General features: G+C 37.4%; 3 protein-coding genes across 7 annotated transcripts in view; all 3 read right to left on the bottom strand.

Moving 5' to 3' along the window:
• Positions 1-305: 305 nt before the first annotated feature.
• On the bottom strand, positions 306-4764 carry RB195_008446 (uncharacterized protein; the record flags this gene model as incomplete). 2 transcript variants are annotated; one of them, XM_064194950.1, is made up of 16 exons in its annotated part: positions 306-395; positions 472-580; positions 637-732; positions 1407-1515; positions 1678-1825; positions 1903-1998; positions 2067-2198; positions 2856-2951; positions 3022-3140; positions 3230-3326; positions 3382-3463; positions 3769-3866; positions 3990-4132; positions 4379-4393; positions 4545-4643; positions 4722-4764. In XM_064194950.1, 16 exons carry the CDS (start codon positions 4762-4764, stop codon positions 306-308), a joined length of 1572 nt encoding a protein of 523 aa, XP_064046095.1. The 2 variants fall into 2 exon arrangements, with proteins under 2 accessions (XP_064046095.1, XP_064046096.1); XM_064194951.1 differs by lacking the exon at positions 4379-4393.
• A 1733-nt stretch (positions 4765-6497) lies between these two features.
• Positions 6498-8711, bottom strand: RB195_008445 (uncharacterized protein; the record flags this gene model as incomplete). Of its 2 annotated transcripts, XM_064194949.1 has the most annotated exons (5): positions 6498-6642; positions 7187-7422; positions 7528-7632; positions 8430-8512; positions 8636-8711. In XM_064194949.1, 5 exons carry the CDS (start codon positions 8709-8711, stop codon positions 6498-6500), a joined length of 645 nt encoding a protein of 214 aa, XP_064046093.1. The 2 variants fall into 2 exon arrangements, with proteins under 2 accessions (XP_064046093.1, XP_064046094.1); XM_064194948.1 differs by lacking the exons at positions 8430-8512; positions 8636-8711 and having other exon boundaries at positions 7528-7629.
• Positions 8712-9638: 927 nt separating this feature from the next.
• The window catches only part of RB195_008444 (uncharacterized protein), a gene marked incomplete at both ends in the record, with an annotated part of 41254 nt that continues 32586 nt past the window's right edge, over positions 9639-18306 (bottom strand). For all 3 annotated transcript variants that reach the window (XM_064194946.1, XM_064194944.1, XM_064194947.1), the window contains 5 exons: positions 9639-9716; positions 10972-11057; positions 11138-11277; positions 12136-12314; positions 14191-14296. In XM_064194946.1, the coding sequence (XP_064046089.1) occupies positions 9639-9716; positions 10972-11057; positions 11138-11277; positions 12136-12314; positions 14191-14296 (589 nt within the window). The remainder of the gene's footprint in view (positions 9717-10971; positions 11058-11137; positions 11278-12135; positions 12315-14190; positions 14297-18306) is intronic.

The raw sequence follows: 18306 nt of genomic DNA, 5'->3' as shown, positions 1-18306 counted from the left end.
AGAAATGTTGTGTTAAACATGAAATATAGCGCAGTGGAATGCAATTTTTTCATTAAATATCCATAATAACAACTCTCACCAATACAAGGTCCCCTGTGAGAAGACTATGTGCAGTCTTTCAACGAAGAAGAGAACAAGAAATTAATAATTTAATATCACAAATCGATACGGCGAATTTCACCGCGTATATTTAAAGAAATTTAAAGAAATGAACTATACAATGGAACCATAATTTGTATAACTTACATTAACAAATCAGAAGAATGAAAAACCGTCCGTTTAAATAATTCAAGGAAGAATACGCATTAAACAACCTCGTACTTTTCTGAAAGGAAACGGGTTTCGGTGGAGAATGGCACCACTGAGTTTCCGTCCATGGACTGTGCCACATCAACCTGAATTGAATAACACGAACACGTAATGACACCAGCACAAACAAAAATAAATAAATAAAAGTATAACTGAACTCACCCCGATGTCACAGTACAGTTTCTCGGTATGGAAGCGAACTTGCACAGGGAAAAAGTGATCGGAATGTCCGTTCGGCACAGAGAATTCCAACGTTCCAGTAGAATTTGTGCTGAAGAAGTTGGGAAGATAAACAGGGAACAAATGATGACTAACAGTACGCCTCACCTGTCAATCACCGGCATCGTCCATACAATTTGGTTTCGAGCTTTTTGGTAGTCATACGATCCTTCGCATTCGGATACAACAGGAACAGTGGCGGGTCTGTAAAAAAATGATTTTATCACAGCAAATCATCTACTGAATTACACAGACCGTCTAATTAAAAGAAAACTCGGTCACAGGATTTATAATTCGCGTTCTTTGGCTGTCCAAACCGATCCAATCTTGTTAAAATTTCATACACCTAGTCCCTATCATTTCTCTCATAGTCGTTATCACCTTTCTTAAAGTAAATGTACGTGTTACTCCTTCCACACATCAAGTAATCACTTAAGGAAAAGTTACTAGAGCACTAGGTACTATAAAGGAGGTTAAAGGTATCACCCCACGAATCTGAGGTGGTGTAGATTTCAGGAAGAGTATTCTTATGAGGGATAGTAGATTATGGAGAGAGTGATTCCGTCCATTTCTTCTTAATTGCCGTAAAAAACGGCCCGGAAGATGCGGCGCCGCACAAGGCTGGCGCGCTCCAGTCGAACTCCTAGTAGAAAAAAGTGCGCCAGAATGCCCGAAGCCGTATCTTTCGGGCCGTTTTTTACGGCAATTAGGAAGAAATGGACGGAATCACCCTCCTCCACATAATCTACTATCCCTTATACGAATACTCCATCTGAAATCCGTACCACTTCAGATTCGTGGAGTGATGCCTTTAACTAAGCTGTAGGAAAGTGAGTATCCCCAGTAAGAGCAAAAAAAGCGTACAAAAAAGTACTTACGGTAATGGAACAGTGATTACAACATTTTCCAGCGATAAGTCTTCTCTTTGCAACGTGTATTCGATATTCACTTGACAACCATCAGCTGATTCCTGTGGCCAACAGTTCACTGAAATGATTGAAAAGATCTGAAGTGAACGAGAATTGGTGCAAATAAACTTAACAACAACGGAATTATTAGTGTATTTAAAAGATGATCGTGAAGAGATACGGGAGTAATTAGATCGAAGAATGTCCTAGAAGTTTCTTGGAGGGAATCAGATAAGCTCACGTGTAATAGGGAGCTGTTCCTCTTCGGTAAGTACCAGTTTCCATTTCAGCACACCTACATCGTTGTTCACAGGGAATGGTTTACCAGCGGACTTTAGCTTTAGCATAGATGATGTGTGCCATTCTTTCTTGTCAAGATTTGGATGGACCTAAGGATGATTCAGGTACACTCAATTCAAGAGGAAAAGAGAAAATGTGAACACAAATCCTTTGGTTTTCAACGAACCTGCAACTGCGCACCTGTGGGTGCTTTGTTGTGCATCTGTATAGCGACTGTGTTATATTCTGGTGCAGATACCGACAAGCTAACGACACCAAGAATCTGTGCGTCATAATATTGAATCGAATTCAGAACTTTAGGGATATTTATACCAGCGGAATTACAATTACCTCTGCTCCTTGAAGTCCTCCGTCACGACTTACTGTTGCTATCATCTTTTCTTCCGTACGAACATGGACAACTTCTCTCTTTACATTTGATAACGGAGCGGCTGCCATTGTAGACACACCAGCACCATCACGCTACAAATTCACATATCCTTTGAATAAATAAACCAACACAATAAAGCTACAAATACACAGAAAAGGCAGCATACCACGAATCTGGGATGGTACGTATTTCAAGTGGAGTATCCGTATACGGAGTCGTAGATTATGGAGAGCGGGGTGATTCCGTTCATCTCTCTCTGAATCGCTGTAAGCAGCCGGGCTTGGAATGCTGTTTTGTACGATGCCTTCTATTGCAGCGCACCACCCTTGCACGCGTGGCGTCCCTTACTGCCTATCGGGGCAGTCCGAATTGATTTTCGACAAATCGCATGGCGGAGGCGGCGCAAGAGGTGGAGCGTTCCAATAGATGACGTCGTACAAAACAGCATTCTGGAGGCGGCTGTTTGCAGTGGTGCAGGGAGAGATGAGCGGAACTACCCGTCTCCATAGTCTACGGCCCCGTATACGGATACTCCACTTGAAATCCGCACCAGATTCGTGGTATGCTGCCTTTAATTCCAATGAAAAAGTCCTACTACTGCTAAACCAAGATATCGCGTGCTTACAGTCCTACTACAATGGGACTGTAAGCACGCTATATCAACACAACAACGAGGGTATGATGCACGAATCTGCTAAAGGCTTTAAAGAAAAAAAAAGAAATAGTTATAGAGCGGCCAAAACACATACTGAAGCTTTCTCGACAGGTGCAATGGTCTGTCCTTCCTGACGAAGTTGCTGCAGAAAGACATCCTCGTCCTTTGTTTTAGCCCCAAGCTTGAGAGCCTACAAAAAAAGAAAACTTTGACACATAAACAGTACATAAACAAATAGGAATAAACAGGATAAATCGCACCTTTCCTCCACCAGCTCTCGGTGCAGTGGTTGCTGGTCTAGGAGCAGCGGGTTCTTGCACAGCGGTGAGAGGTGTTGATGCAGACGAAATCCCCGTAGCAGAAGCTCCGAAGCCAGCACCTCCAATCCAAATATTTGTAGAAAAAGAAAGGAGAACGAAATGTAGCAACCAGAACTCTGATGATTTGAGGATTTAATCCTGAACTTACTTGATGGTTTGAGTCCTTTGCTAAGAGCCTCCTTCTGCAAACGTTTGAATTCCTTTGCCTTTTCAGCCATAGCTTGTTTCGCAGCTCGTTCTTGGGCCTATAGTTGAATATACATAGCTAACTATCTAGAATACGGCTTTTAGTTAAATAACCTCTTTGATCTGTAGAAAAACGCGCTCTTCATGAGAGTCCATTTCAGTAAAAGTACGAATCTGAGCTAAGTTGACACTTTCCCTAAAAGACAACATTGAGCAGGGCTTCGTAAAAGAATTAAAATTGGTAAAACATGAAAAATTAAGTGGATTTGAAAATTAATCAAATTATGATGACTGATCTGAGAAACGTTGTAGTTCAAAACAAAAACGCTAGAATTAATCATTCACCTCCAAGAATCCACATTATATGTAGTTAAGAACATATCATAAGAGACAGTAAACCCATAAGTTATCAAAAAAGGAGAGTATAATCCATATAAACAACTTATTTATAAATATCAAGGAAAAGACAAGAAAATTTCGCAAAAACCCAAAAAAAAGCACCTGTATCCTAGGGTGACGACTTCATCAAACGCGAAGATCAAATCAAAATCGTGAGCGAGGATTTCTTTCTCGTCATTGGAGCGACAATATTCGGGGATCTAAAAGGGTAGAGAAAGGTAAAATCCATAATACAACAAAGAAGCTAAACTGATATCTTCAAAAATGGAAGAGGTTTCCATTCCTAAGAAAAAGAACAGTATTAAACCAAATCACGAACGTACCACACGCGAGAACAATCTAAGTGTCTCAAGATCTTCGAGAATGTTCGACGTTTTGGTAGTGATCAGAACCATGTACACGCTATCCAGGGGATGATAGACATACCGTACACTGTCAGTTTCGATGAAAGTATGCTGTCGTTGTACTAAAATGAATAAAACGTACATTTCTTCAGTATTTTCCTTTTACAACCACCTATCAAGATTTAACACCACCACAAAACGCATTAAAAACTCAGCCAACAACTAAAAAAAGAAAGGGAGAGGATGAAAGCGTGCAATTTTAGGGCGATGTTAAGTGTGGAGCAAAAGATAAACAAAAATAGTGAAAAGTGAGTCGGTTAAGCTAGACGTGATTATAAACAAAATTGGAAAACATCTCAAAAACCAACCTGACTTGGTAGAATCTAAATAAAAATAGAATTATTAACAATCTTCAGTGGAAAAGCATGCTCTTATAAGGGGAAGCAATGTGGGTCTGATGCAAATCAATAAATATCACCCTATAGGTTCTAAAATAAAGCAAATATTCCTATATGAATAGTCAATAAACAGTACCTGAATCCTTATCGTTCCCTATAAGTTTTGGAAAAGCATCGAGAAGTCCCTCCATACGTGCACGAGTCATATCCGATACGAAAACTCGTGTGACAAGCGCTTAAAGTAGCAGTATGAACAGATTTGTACTACTTTTCGCTATTTCAAGAACACGTCTTAATTTCCGGAAGAACAGACCTTTTCCAGACTTGGACACTATGCTCGCAGAGATTAGCACCATTGTGAAGTGTCAGCGAAGAACCCTGGGAAAAAGAAAGAGAACTCAACAAGACGCATTTAGAATTACATCAAATAATTAAATCGCGCAAAACGAAACTATAAGGAAAAAAATTAAAGGATTTTGTGTGTGGAATTAAAACTACATCATAGCAACGCAATAATTCGCTTCATTATCGGTAAAATACTGTAGTAAGTGAAATAGCTATTAACTTCAATGAAATAGGTGTTTAGATGTACCCATAACAAGCAATAGCTTAAAAAGACATGCAAAGTTGCTGAAGAAGACCACTCCACATATAAGAACCACTAGAGATCCGAAAAATCGACGAAACCACGGCAAATTCCAGGTCTTGAAGCAGATCGGAGGAATACAGGATAGAGTTGGCAATGCGCCAACACTACACGTCTCACCACATAGCACCGTGGGACCGCCACCCGTTGCTCGACCTCGCTCCTTTAAAGCAGGAGGGAGCACTGCTCCCAGGAGTATCCCTAACGGACGTTCTCGAGAAGGCAAACTGCGGCGTATGTCAGGACAGTGTTCGTGTCTAAATAGGGTCCTCTTGTAAGTCTCAATCAAATTTAGCGAATCTATACAAGTATTTATACAAATTTATTCCGTTGTATATGCAGGAGCTATGAAGAGTTACCTCACTGATCAGTTTTCGATTTTCTTCGAACCCAGGCTATCAGCTGCAATTTTATCGTAGTTGGTTTACGTGGTGAGGAGGAGATATACGTGACCCCGCACAAGGCTGGCGCGCTCCAGTCGAACTCCTCGTAGAAAATAGTGCGCCAGAACGCTCGAAGCCGTATCTTCCGGACCGTTTTTTACGGCAATTAGGAAGAAATGGACGGAACCACCCTTCTCTCCATAATCTACGATCCCGTATAGGAACTCTCCACCTGAAATCCGTACCACCTCAGATTCGTGGGGTGATGCTTTTGAGAAAAAACAAAGAAATTCAGGAATACGTCCGTTTCGTCATGATTAGATATTGAGCGATAACGATGGGAACTTCTCTGTGAGGCGAAAAAAGACGAATCGAAAACAATAAACTCTAAATTCCCTGCTCAAGTTTCTCGAAGGGGAACTCTAGAAGCCGTGGGAATTAGCTGATGGTTTTAAATCCATAATTCGATCAATTTCGAGGTATTATTACTATTTACTTTCGAGGTATTATTACTTACGCGCCATTGCACAAAAAAAGCGGAAAATTATTTTTAGAACGAGCCCGAAGGAGTATCAACGTCGTCGCCATATCGATTATCGTCCTATTGATCGGTGGCAGCAGGAAGGCAGAGAGAGAGAGAGAGAGAGAGAGAGTATCGGTGCCCAACTTTGCCGAGGACGTAACGCGCCAGGCCTGTCGTGTGCGTTCGGAGGTGAAAATCCATCCTTTCCTTTGTAATATATCGTTCCGAGCGGTTTTCTTTTGAGAGGGAGTTATCCAGGAGAAGATTTGAATGAGAACCAGGCGGGAAGAACCAATTTCTTGTGATGTTAGAACAATCTCAAGATTTTTTTTTCAATTCTGGAGACATAAAAACGATGAAGACAAGACAATTTCTCAGAACTAAATCCACAACTATGGATGTACCAAAGTAAAAAAAAAAAAACAAGAAAAATATTGAAAAATAATCATAGAAAATTTTGAACGCGAAGCTCACGCCATAACACAATTCATTAACAATTTATTTGTTCCATAGAGATTACACGGATCACAGAGATCTTCATTTCAATTCAGCTAAGGCTGAGATTCCATCGACGTCAAGTCGATACAGTAACCATCCCTCTTTCTTCGTGAGATTTTGAGAAGGCATTTTTTCGTAAAACGCCAAAGCGTTCGAATTCCAGTCCAGCACATTCCATTGGAGTCTAAATCAAACTAAAATAGTGTAATTTTTTTCGTCGAAAAAAAGAAATACTGTAAATTAATACTATACAATAACAATAAAATTAATTAATATCAATTAATTAAATACAAATACAGAGATACAGTTTTGATCGAAAAAAAAGAAATAGTGCAAAAATTACAACCCCATCCTCCTCCTCGCCCTGCTTCATGATAAATATTTTGATTCTTACACACGTTAGATATCAGGGCTAGTTCTTCTTTTTCATTTTTTTTCTTACTATTCCAACTACCCTCATTATTCTCTGAAAATCATGGAAAATTTCTAAAATTAAAAACTAGGTGAAATTAGAAAACCCAAACGTAAGAACACAAATTGGTAATAAAAATAACAATAATAAATACATCTTTATTTAGAAAATAATAAATTAGGTAATAGTAAGAAATTAGAAAACTCAAATGTCAAGATTACAAATAAACAAATAATAATAATAATAGTAAATACATTTTTTACATTAGGTTTTTTTTTAAAGAGAATTACTAGTACTGGTAATTAAGTACACCCACCTTCTGCAGCCCATTTCTTTAGCTAAAACGCCAAGCTCACGCCATAACATTCGACCGTATCCCTTTCGACGAAACGCTGGTCGTACATACAAATCTTCCATATGAATATATTGTCCTTCCCATGTCGAGTAGGCAAAATAGAAGAGAAGCATAGCAGCCGGTTCATCACTGTCTCGTAGTATAAAACCACCCACAGCGTTCCTTTCGAGGTCAGCAGCAAGTCGAACTTCATCGATCTAGAGAAAAAATCAATAATTCGCTGCGAGTCGACAATTTCCTCTCGACTCCAGTTCTATGAAAATGCCAATTTTTCTCCGCACAGGCTATTTTATTTACCTCACCTTCACTCCTTCAGGCATTTTCTCGAAATCTGCTAGTTCCCTAATCATACCCATCAACGCTGCCGCATCGGCAGGAGTGGCACGATTCACCGACACCGCCATACCCTGGAAAAAATGTTCTCACGTGAGTTAAAAACAGCTTTCGGACAAACTTCCGATGATCGGTTTTTCAAACTGATATGTAAGATTCGGAACGCAACTATCGACAATTGCAAACGTCCCAACGCAAATCCGGAGCTTGAGATGTATTAGTTCACCCAACGAAGCATCTCTTGACATCCTGGGGAGTAAAGAAATGAAACGAAGTGAAATGGATTACATATTAAAGTATTCCATGAAGCAATCATTTACATCCGCGGGTAGTGAAATCCTCTTTACGCGCTTTCATTTTCTCAATGAGTGACAGGTGTAGCGTACAGTGTAAAGAGTAGCGTCGTAGGGTAAACTGATGCCTCTAAAGTTACTAAGTAAGTAAGTTAAAGGTGTTCCTGATTCCTGAATTTGTACGTGATGTTAAGCGGTTTTGCTGCAATACATAGAAACTACATCATGAACAATATCCATCAAAATAAGAATAAGGAAAAAAATCTCCGGACTACTCCAGATTTATGTCAGATGAAGAGAATCTCATACTGAGGAACCGAAGCAAAAATCCTAAGATGAAAAAGTTAAGGTTAAAATGAGATGGGCGCAATATTACGCTTCCATAGGGCCTTTAAAAGGCAATAAATATCCAGGGTATGAGCAGAAGAAACCAGAAATCGTTAATGATGATCGATTCTACGTCGGAGAAATGAATTCTCACAGAAAGTTGGGTGAGCTGAGTTGTCCAGAAGTCCCCTATTCCAATTGAGAGGTGCATTTCGAGGCTTGGATATTATCACAGGAGGAGAATGACTCACAATTGCACAATCGGCAGCAAGGCAGTCACGTCGCGAATGCAGCAATCGATGTCGCTGGCTAATCAGCTTTTTTTCGCAAAAATCTTCAAAAAGCCTCGAAAAATTGAGTGAAATGATGTAAAATCGCAGTGGTAGTCTGGACGAAAAAATACAGAAATAAAGGATGAACATTAACTGGGATGCTTCCAGAACAAAGCGATTGTCACCTATGAGATTAGATAAGAAGTTCGCTAATACAAGTACACATAACATAACATCCCATAGTTCTAATTTTGAGTACATCTCTGGAAAAAATTCAACATTTTTCTATGGTGGGAGTGACGAAGAGTGTTTCGAAAGGTTCACCCAACGAACGTTCTATCGATCGGTAGTTAGGAAAGAACTTCATGACTTTTCCTAACCACCGATCGATAGAACAACAAGAAGTGAGGTTCCAGCATGAATCTCTCCGGAAGTCTATCTGAACATTATATAATTCTAGTTCATTATACGATTCGTAAGGATACGTTATAGTTCCTACATTTTCCATCTTTTAGTCGCCTCGTCTAGAGAAAAACGGGCGCAAAATCGCCCAAGACCGCGCGTAAAGTAGGAAAGTTCTCTAAGTTCCCTAACTGATGTGATCATTGCCACTTTAATCGTACAGAACATTCGATTACAACACACTATAGCGTACTCATGCCTTCTTTATGAAAAATATGCTTTTCAAACAGGATCCATCGACCAGTTTCTAGGAATGCTATCGTATTCACACAGTTCATTAGCGCTTTATTTCAATCATATTAGTCTGTATTACAATAAGACACTAGATACAGTACAAAAATAAAATACCCGCTTTAAACGGACTAAAACGATCAACAAAAATGACAACCTGAATTATAGTAAAAAAGAAAAGAAAAGAAAACAAGGAGAAATTGTTATGAACAAAATTTTTATAGGGTGATGTCATACGTCATTGCCGGGAGAATCATTGTCTGGATAAATTGTATGGAAAAGGGGCCTAAGGCTTCAAATAAGGCTGAAGAACTACTTATTCAATGGAATAATATTATTTAAAAAAACGTACGATCCTACTAGAAAAGCCCCTACGAAGGCTTAAGTGAATCAAATCACTGCCGACACTGCTTTTTTTTGCTAACATCGGAATACATATACAGATTTTTACAGTCTCCACTCGGTGGTTCCATTCACACTGATCGCAGCACTATTTCAAATATCCTTAACAGCTCCCAGTGAAGATTTTGTCATTTGAGCTTCAACATCCAAAAATTGTTTCATTGTATCAACCTGAAAAAGGGTTTATTTTGCAGAAAAATCTAAAAGAGTGTAATTGTAATTGTAGTTTGATTCAAAATACAAGATTCCATTGTAAATCGCATTCTATATAATGAAAATGATTGAAAATAAGAGAAGATGGAAAATTAAAATAAAAATAAGTAAAAAATTAATATAATAAAATAAAGCAAATTTAACTGGAAAGATGAGGCTAAAGAAACATTTCTCTAAAAAAAAACCAAAAATGTAATCAAATAATCCAAGAGCTACAAAAATAAGTAGAATTTAGCTAGTCGAAAATGCACATGCATACAAAAAACGGCTTTAAAAAGAATTAATGACTTGCATCATATTATTTTAAGTGACAGTACAACCAATTTTACAGTTTTTTCATCCAAAAATAGCAAAAAAAAATCGAGAAAAGGAGAACTCAGACGAAAAAAAGTTGAATTACAATTCCTGCCAAATTTTGCTACGGGTATTTATAATAATTGGTCTCTTTGTTTACTGGTACAGACTCTCATCACCTGATCAGAAACTGATTGTAAATTCGAAAAGAAGATTGGATTTTAGGATAGGAATAAAGAGAAACAGAGAAAAGAAATGATTTTATTCATGAATGATTAGACAATGCACTCAGTTACTCTGAAAATTCAGTTGGATTCCTTTTTTTTTTTGCTTGCGTTAACCTAGATGGTCATGTTTAGCGGCATTTTAATCAGTATAGAACACCAAACCTGGATTTTAGAAGGGATGTGTAGCGAAAAGTTAGTAAAAATTATGACGATATACATAAAGAAATTAATTATTTAAAGGCATCACACTACGAATCTGGGGTGGTGCGGGTTTCAGGTGGGTTATGCCTATACGGACTCGTAGATTAAGGAGAGAGGGGTGATTCCGCTCATTTCTTCCTAATTACCGTAAAAACGGCCCGGAAGATACGGCTTCGGGCGTTCCGGCGCGCTATTTTCTTCAAGGAGTTCGATTGGAGCGCGCCAGGCTTGTGCACGCGCCGTATCTTCCGGGCCGTTTTTTTTTACGGCAATTAGGAAGAAATGGACGGAATCACCCCCCCCCCCCTCTCTCCATAGTCTACGATCCCCTATACGAATACTCCACCTGAAATCCGCACCACCTCAGATTTGTGGAGTGATGCCTTTAAGGAGATCTTACAGCAAATTGACACAATTTCTTCTTCGAAACAATCGATATATTGATTATTTGGAACGGATAATACCAATTCTTTGCCATATAAAAATCTCACCTTATCTTTAAATCGTCCTAACGTATGCGACACTCTGCTTTTATGTATCAAATACGAGAACACAACGAAGACAACCACAACAGGTACTGAAAAATCACCATTTTTTAGGATCAAGAAAAAAATCAACGTACGGAAGAGACAAGAGAATCCGAAAAAAAAAACATACTAAGTAAAATTGTTGTGATGTAACCAGCTACTGGATAATCTACAGAGGTAAACTTAACAAAGAATATTATGCCAATTTCAACAAGGAATAACAGTAAACCAATACATGTCGAGAATAACCACGATAGGTCAATGTAGAATCTGGAAAAAGAACAAATTTTAAGGAAGATTTAGAAAATTCTCTTTTTTTTTTGGTTAATATTACATCGAATATTATCCTGGCACAGATCAGTAGCACAAAGTTTTTTTTTTTGCAAAATTTCCCTCTATCTACTTTATTGTTACTTGGCACCATTCCAAATTAAAAGGAAGAAATGCTGTTGTGGATTTCTCTATATGTTCGTTCCAAGTTCAGCTCTAGGAGAAAAAATTAGCTCTTTTTTCTTTTCTTTTTTTTAAGGCAGGGGGGGGGGGAGGAGACGGTACGCAACAATTCTTACAAGTACTGAGGGCAGAAGCAGATCTCTCTAGTAGAGTAGCATTCTTTTTAGAGCTACGGAATGAGTACTGTAAAAGATTTATTTCTCGCACTCTTTCAAAAATTTCCCCCGCAAGAAAACAGATATTTTTTTCGCACTATATCCAGGAGAAAAAAATCCATAAAAGTTCGTCGTATGTAATTATTACGATACACATAAACAAATTAAACTTTTTACGCAGATCTTACAGCAAATGGACACAGTTTCTTCTTCAAAACAATCGATATATTGATCGTTTGAAGATAACATATAAGGACGTGAATTTCGCGTAAAAGAACGGTTTTTTCCACTATAGAGTAAGTTTATTACCAAAAATAAATATTCTTGCAGTGATTACGATGTGATTTCACCTCATTAAGCAAATTCTCGCTAATCCTGATAAACTACAACTATGGGACCCAATGACGGATCTTCAGATGTAGCCAGGCTACATCAATCAGCAAAAGAAAATCAAGTACTATGGTAAAATCCTTCTTTTTAATGTAAAAATAAAGGGAAAATTCCGAAAACTTAAACTAACTTTAATCGAATATGCGGTGAGTCTTGTGTACAACCAGTAGCTTCCATATACGGTAGTATACATGTGGACATCATAAGTGCTAATAAATGTACAGAAACAAGCAGAGTTGTCACCACACCGAGTAGAATCAGTAACCAATGCGGTGTGCTTTGGTCATACTGTAGCTCGACCAGCGCAACCTAAACCCCAACAACTATGAAAAAGAGTGAAGTTAATTTAAGAAAAGAAAAAACACGTAATTAATAATTATAATTGCAATTTGTAAAAAGATAAACAAATAAATAAAGTGAAAAATTACATGATAATCATAATATATATGAGGTGGTCCACATGAAGTGTGACGGGCAAGTGGAAAATCCAGAGATGCGGTGATTTCTTGAGGCAAAGAAACCGGTAAGGACATTGACTAGGCCTTTCAGCGAAATTGGGACCCTGCCCACGGTGCAAAGAAGACACTGGAGTGGTGTAAGATCAATCTTCCGGATTTCTGGACGACGATGTTCCGCCGTCAAACTCGCCCGATCTCAATCTTTTGGATTTTACTGTCTGGTCGATTCTAGAACGAAAAGCCTTCTCTTTTGAGTACATGTCACTGGATTCGCTGCAAGGGGTCTTGGACGAGGCATGGGGCATGGGACCTGATCGCACTGATCCTCAAAACCTCCCGAAGAGATTGGACGCTTGTACTGAAGGTAAAGGCAGTCAGTCTCTATGTGTTATGTGAGAACTTACGTAGAATTTCCTAACTATTGAATAGAAAATATTTCTTATTTCGATTGATTGGTGCAAAGTTGTGGGTGGTTTTTTTTTTTGCGCCACACTTCATGTGGGGCCACCCTGTATGTACATAATTATCATAGAAAAAAATGTAGCATACTAAGATGGAAAATGGAATGGGACCCTTCATTTACCATCGGGAACGTGTCCGTACTAAACGAGCGCCCATACGGTAAATAAGAAGTAGAAATGAAACAGGAAATAGTAGGAATGAAACTGTAGGGAGTAAACACTTGGTTAATCCAAATTCCTTTCTTTATCTTTCTTTATCCATAGTTTTTCACATCAATTTTTTCAAATCTTCATATATTCATATAATACTACTGACTTTTCATCTATATTAGAATTAAATGGTCCAAAAAAAAATGGACCTCAGTTACTGTTAATATCGGGAATGAGGCGGATGAATAACCCTACGAAATACGCCGTATTCGTAGGGCCGGCGTGTAATTTGAGTGGAATCGTAAACCATATCTAGGCATATTTAGACTGTTATCCCACTGAATTCCTGAATTCCATGCAGGACCAACACATCTCCAATTCCTACGTTACGTTAATTAAAAATAATCCATGAAAGGCACTATCAATTCAGAAAAATGCAATGGATTAGCATTGTGTTGAATAAGATCAAAAAATCTTTATATATTCGATGATACTTATGTTTATGTGGTCGACTGCAATGACCGCGTCGCACTGGATCAGCGGTTCGATCGAGATCTTTCGGAGCCGAAAGCCTAGATGCGGGCATCGGTGCGGACGTGTCGTCCAGGGAAACATAAGGATCGGGAGGCAGTACGTTGAAAATATGCCTAGTATTTGTAGAAAATCAATACGAGAACAGATCTCTCGGTTGAACTGCAAGATTTCGAAAATCGTAATCACCATAGCATCTGAACTCACCACATAAAGTCAGAGGAAAATAAAGGTTCTAATCCAAAAATTACGTCACTTTTTGAGAATCTACTCTTGGAAAAAAAAACATGGAAAATATAAAAATACAAATGAATAACATAAAATGTAAATAAAAATATTTAAAAAATAATATAAAAATAGCTTATCTTACCTGTTAGTTAGTTATAATGTTAGTTATCAAAGAAAATAGTAATCTTGGCTATAGTTCAGGCAAATCGATCAAAATATAAAAATAATCCAGAATACTAAAGATGTAAAAGCAAAAAAATACATAATAAATGTGTAATGATGAAAATAAATAATAAAAATTGAAAAGGGAGCAATAATGGTAACAAAAACACGAAAACAGAAAATTTCGAAACCCACCATAGCAAAACCAGCAAGAAGTGCCGACGTTCGGCTGCTCGCCTTCAATTGTGCTTTACTGAGGTCGTAGTTGTACTTTTCCGACATGTCCAATTCTCCTCGATGCCTGAATTTCAGGAAGAGAATGAAAAGGTGTCAGTGGTGGCAGAAATGTCAGCGCTTAGTGCATGACTATTTCCCCGAATCAACAAAATATCGCCGTCAACCGTTACTCACCGCTGCTATCAGTGTTAAGCAGGAGCGCCTTGTCAGTGCGCCCGAAAAAAAAATTGCGTCAACCCCCCCCCCCCCCCCACTGCCTCCCTCCCCTCGCTCAAATGCTGATCGATACAATAAAACAATGCGAAAAAGCGCCATTCTGCCATTTGGGCGAAAAACCGGATGAATTCACCGACCCCAGGTCACCGTTGCTCGGATTCACCGCTTGAGGCCCAGGACTTGGCGCCCGCAAGGATCCGGTTGACGATCCTTTTGTTTGCGCGTTCGGCACATCCAAGAAAAATTGTGGTACTGGCCATAGAAGAGAGGAGTTATTGTTTCCTTGAAATGAGGACATTGTTTGGATGTCATCCACGGAGATCGAACATCGTGGTGCCAACGATTTCTTCAACAGCGCCGTACGTGAAGGATCGAATGAGCGGGGCATCTAAGTAGAAGGCAAATTGTCGACGACGACATATACGCAAAGAAGGTGAAGGAAGCGAAAAATCCGGTAAAAAAGCTCAACAATTTCTCGAAAAGGCAATCTGGAATTCTCTGGTGCTCTCTGAAATCTCCGATAAATAATCCTGGCACTTTTTAGTGCTTAAAAAAATTTGAGTCCTGCGTTAATCAGGAAAAAAATAACTACTTGAACTCAAATCATAGAACAGGGAATCAATGGAACATAAGCGAGAAAAATAAATCAACAAAAATACAAAATGAAAAGTTTTAGACCAATAACCAAGCTTCTACAACAACATAGGATTAAGAAAACTCCAAGAACCTTAACAGGTATCGAAAGAGTAAATTTATGGGAAAGAAGACAGAAAATTATCAGATTAAACAGAACAAAATCTAGATTCCTAGAATGGAATGACAGTTTTTATTCGCTATATTTTTTATTTATTCACACCATTATTCATATTTATTAATTATTAATTATTAGTTGAAAACTAAACCAAAAAAAAAGAACTATATGAAATGTTTCAAGGAGTTTGAAATGGTTTCACCGTAATAAATTAATTGCCGATTTTTTTAAAACAAAATGTTCTCACTCACAAAAGTGTGTTTTCTTTTTTCTTCCTTTTTTTGGTGATCCAATGGTGCATGTGAATAAAAAAATGAATAAATTTCACCAAATTTGAAAAGAAAAAGTGTGAAGTGAAGTGTTGTTGGCGGGAAGTCAGGTGAGTTCTTAGTTTAACCGACAGCAGCCTGGATTTGGAAGCTGCAGAAGTGAGAATTCATGAAACTGTCACTTCTAGACCCTTAACAGTTCGACAGCTGCGCTAATAAAGACAAATACACTTTCAAATTATGTACTTTCATATAAAAATTGAATTCCAGCACTATTTTAGGGGACAGTTCGATCCTTGAATCCTCTATTCTCAAAGTTGTGATACTTTTACTTCTACTATTTAGGGTACTTTTATGAAAAACATGTCGTGAGCGCAAAGTGTCACCATAGACAAATCGATAATATTCATTTTCCAGTTATTTAGAGAGGTTAGTGCCAAACTACCACCACATAGGTGACGATATCCTGGTTTTCCTATATTTTCTGGTTTTTTTTTTATTTTGGAGAGCATCCACAGTTTCAGATGGCTAGGAACAATTCAAGAATAACGCCAACGTGGTAAACATAAACAATAAACAATAACAAATAAATAAAATAATAATAAATAAATAAAGCGTCAATAGGTGTTCTCGAAAAATACAAATATATCGAGATAAAACAAGAAAAGAATATAAAAGTAAAGTAAAAGTACAAAAAAAAACATGAACATAGTATAAATACAAATATAAATATAGTAAGTAAATAAAATAATAATTAATAAATAAAGCGTCAATAGGTGCGTAAATAATGGTGGAAACCTGCAACATCCTTGTACCCTTGGGCTTATTTTATTTCCAATTTATGCACTTCTGGGCAAAGGAGTGGTTAGATTTTTTTCTCTTCTGAGGGATTTCAGGTTTTTCAGATGGTTCCTATTAAATATTGATTATCTAATTAAGCAAATGAAATAATTACATGTATATGTAGATTATAGGCTGTTTACTTACGGTTTTTCCGGCAAAATAACGTTTTTTTTCGCTTCAAATTAATAATTTATGCTAATTTTCGTAGGAAAATTACCATTAAAAGAACTTTGCATGGAAATTTCAAGAAGCAACGTGATGTAACGTCTAAAATGTTTGAAACATGCGAACTATCGACGAGGAAGAACCCGTTCTTTTCGTTCATCTTTAAACTAAAATTTGAAAACTATACGATCATCGCCCTATCTGCGTTGCGCCATCGCGTCACGCGTGACCCTTCCTGACAAAAAAGTGAATCATCCCCTTGTACATTTCCCTAAGAATCCGTCAAAAAATCAAACATCTTCCAAAAATTATCACGGACACACCGAAATGACAGTTTCCCTCGTAAAGAAAAAAAAAATGACACAGTAAATGTCTGGAAAAACCCGGAGAAGCGCTCGTTGAACGAATGAATGATAAGCAAATAAGCGACGGTGATCAATCGTATTTCTGGAATAGTGATAAGATCGCGGCGGCAATGACAAAAAAATGATGTAAGCAGGTAGCAGAAGCTTCGATCGGAAAATGGATCCGGATTCTCTCCGAAATAAGAAGGAAATAAGAAAATAGAAAAAAGAAAGAAAAATAGGGAATAAGAGCCGTCTCATCAGATGGGGAAAAATTTCAAAGGTACATACAGTACTCCCTCTAACCACAGCAGTTTTAGATGGAACTTCATTAACCAAAATATGACCTCTGGCTTCGTGGACAATAATCGGGTCCCGGTTCCAGGAAAAAATCTTTCTTTTTTGTTTTAACCCATGCAAAGTGTGTTTCCTTATTTTTTTTCTGTGCATCATTGTTATGTATGTAAATAAACAAATAAAGAAGTAAATAACTAGTCCATGAAAATATCAAAACTACAATAATAATAACAATAACAATAATAATAACCATAATAATAGCAATAATAATAAATTAATAAAAAATAATAATAAACTAATAATAATAGCAAATTAGTGTATAATAATAGTAATAATCATAATAATGATGGAATAGTAACAATATTAAACTTCCACACCAAATTTTTAACCTTAAGATTCAGGATCTTCTGGAACGGAAACGTTGAAAAAATGTTTTTTTTGTAGCTCTAGGAATCAACAGCGCGGCCATTTATTGCTAGTTTTGCAACCTAAGTCGAATATTCGAATATATGTAGGTGTCCTTTTAAGAAATGGTTTTTTTATTGAAGATATCTAGACTAATAAAAACTTATACTTATACTTATAGCTATAATTTAAAAAAAAATATAATTCCAGAAGAACCCAAATATGCGGAAAAGTCAGAGTTTCCGTTGAATCTAGTCAAAAAATTGAAGGTTGCTAGAGAATTTTTTTTTCGAAAAAATGTTCAAAAGAAAAGTTGTGCTCGTTTTAAATGGCAAAATTTGATTTCAAACAGTATTTACAGTATCTGTACACAATTAAAATACAAAAAGCGAATGAATAGATCCCTTTGAAGCAATGAATCGAAAGAAAAACCAATACTCTCACATTGGAATTCATGAGAATGGGGCAAAATCGGCTGCATTTCGTTCTTAATTCATACAGAATTCCACGATAAAAGCAACAGGAGCGAATTTTCGGCAAGTTTTGAACGTTTGAAAAGTTTTGAACGCTAAATAAACCATTTAAAAAAATAATAAATAAGGGTTCCAACCCAAGAATAAAATATCTACAATGAATCAAGGATTATGGATCGTGGTAGATCAAAAAAGAGGAGGTAAGCGCTTGCAATTTCTATGCATACGTGGATCTCACTTACTCAGGAGTTTCGCCTAGAGAAAAAAATGTGTAGGGCAAAAAAATAAAAAGATAAAAAACTAATCAGAAA

The sequence above is a fragment of the Necator americanus genome, chromosome III (assembly GCF_031761385.1).
Source record: "Necator americanus strain Aroian chromosome III, whole genome shotgun sequence".
NCBI lineage: Eukaryota > Metazoa > Nematoda > Chromadorea > Rhabditida > Ancylostomatidae > Necator > Necator americanus.
The sequence above is the reverse complement of the archived record's forward strand: the minus strand, read 5'-3'. Positions and strand labels throughout refer to the sequence as shown.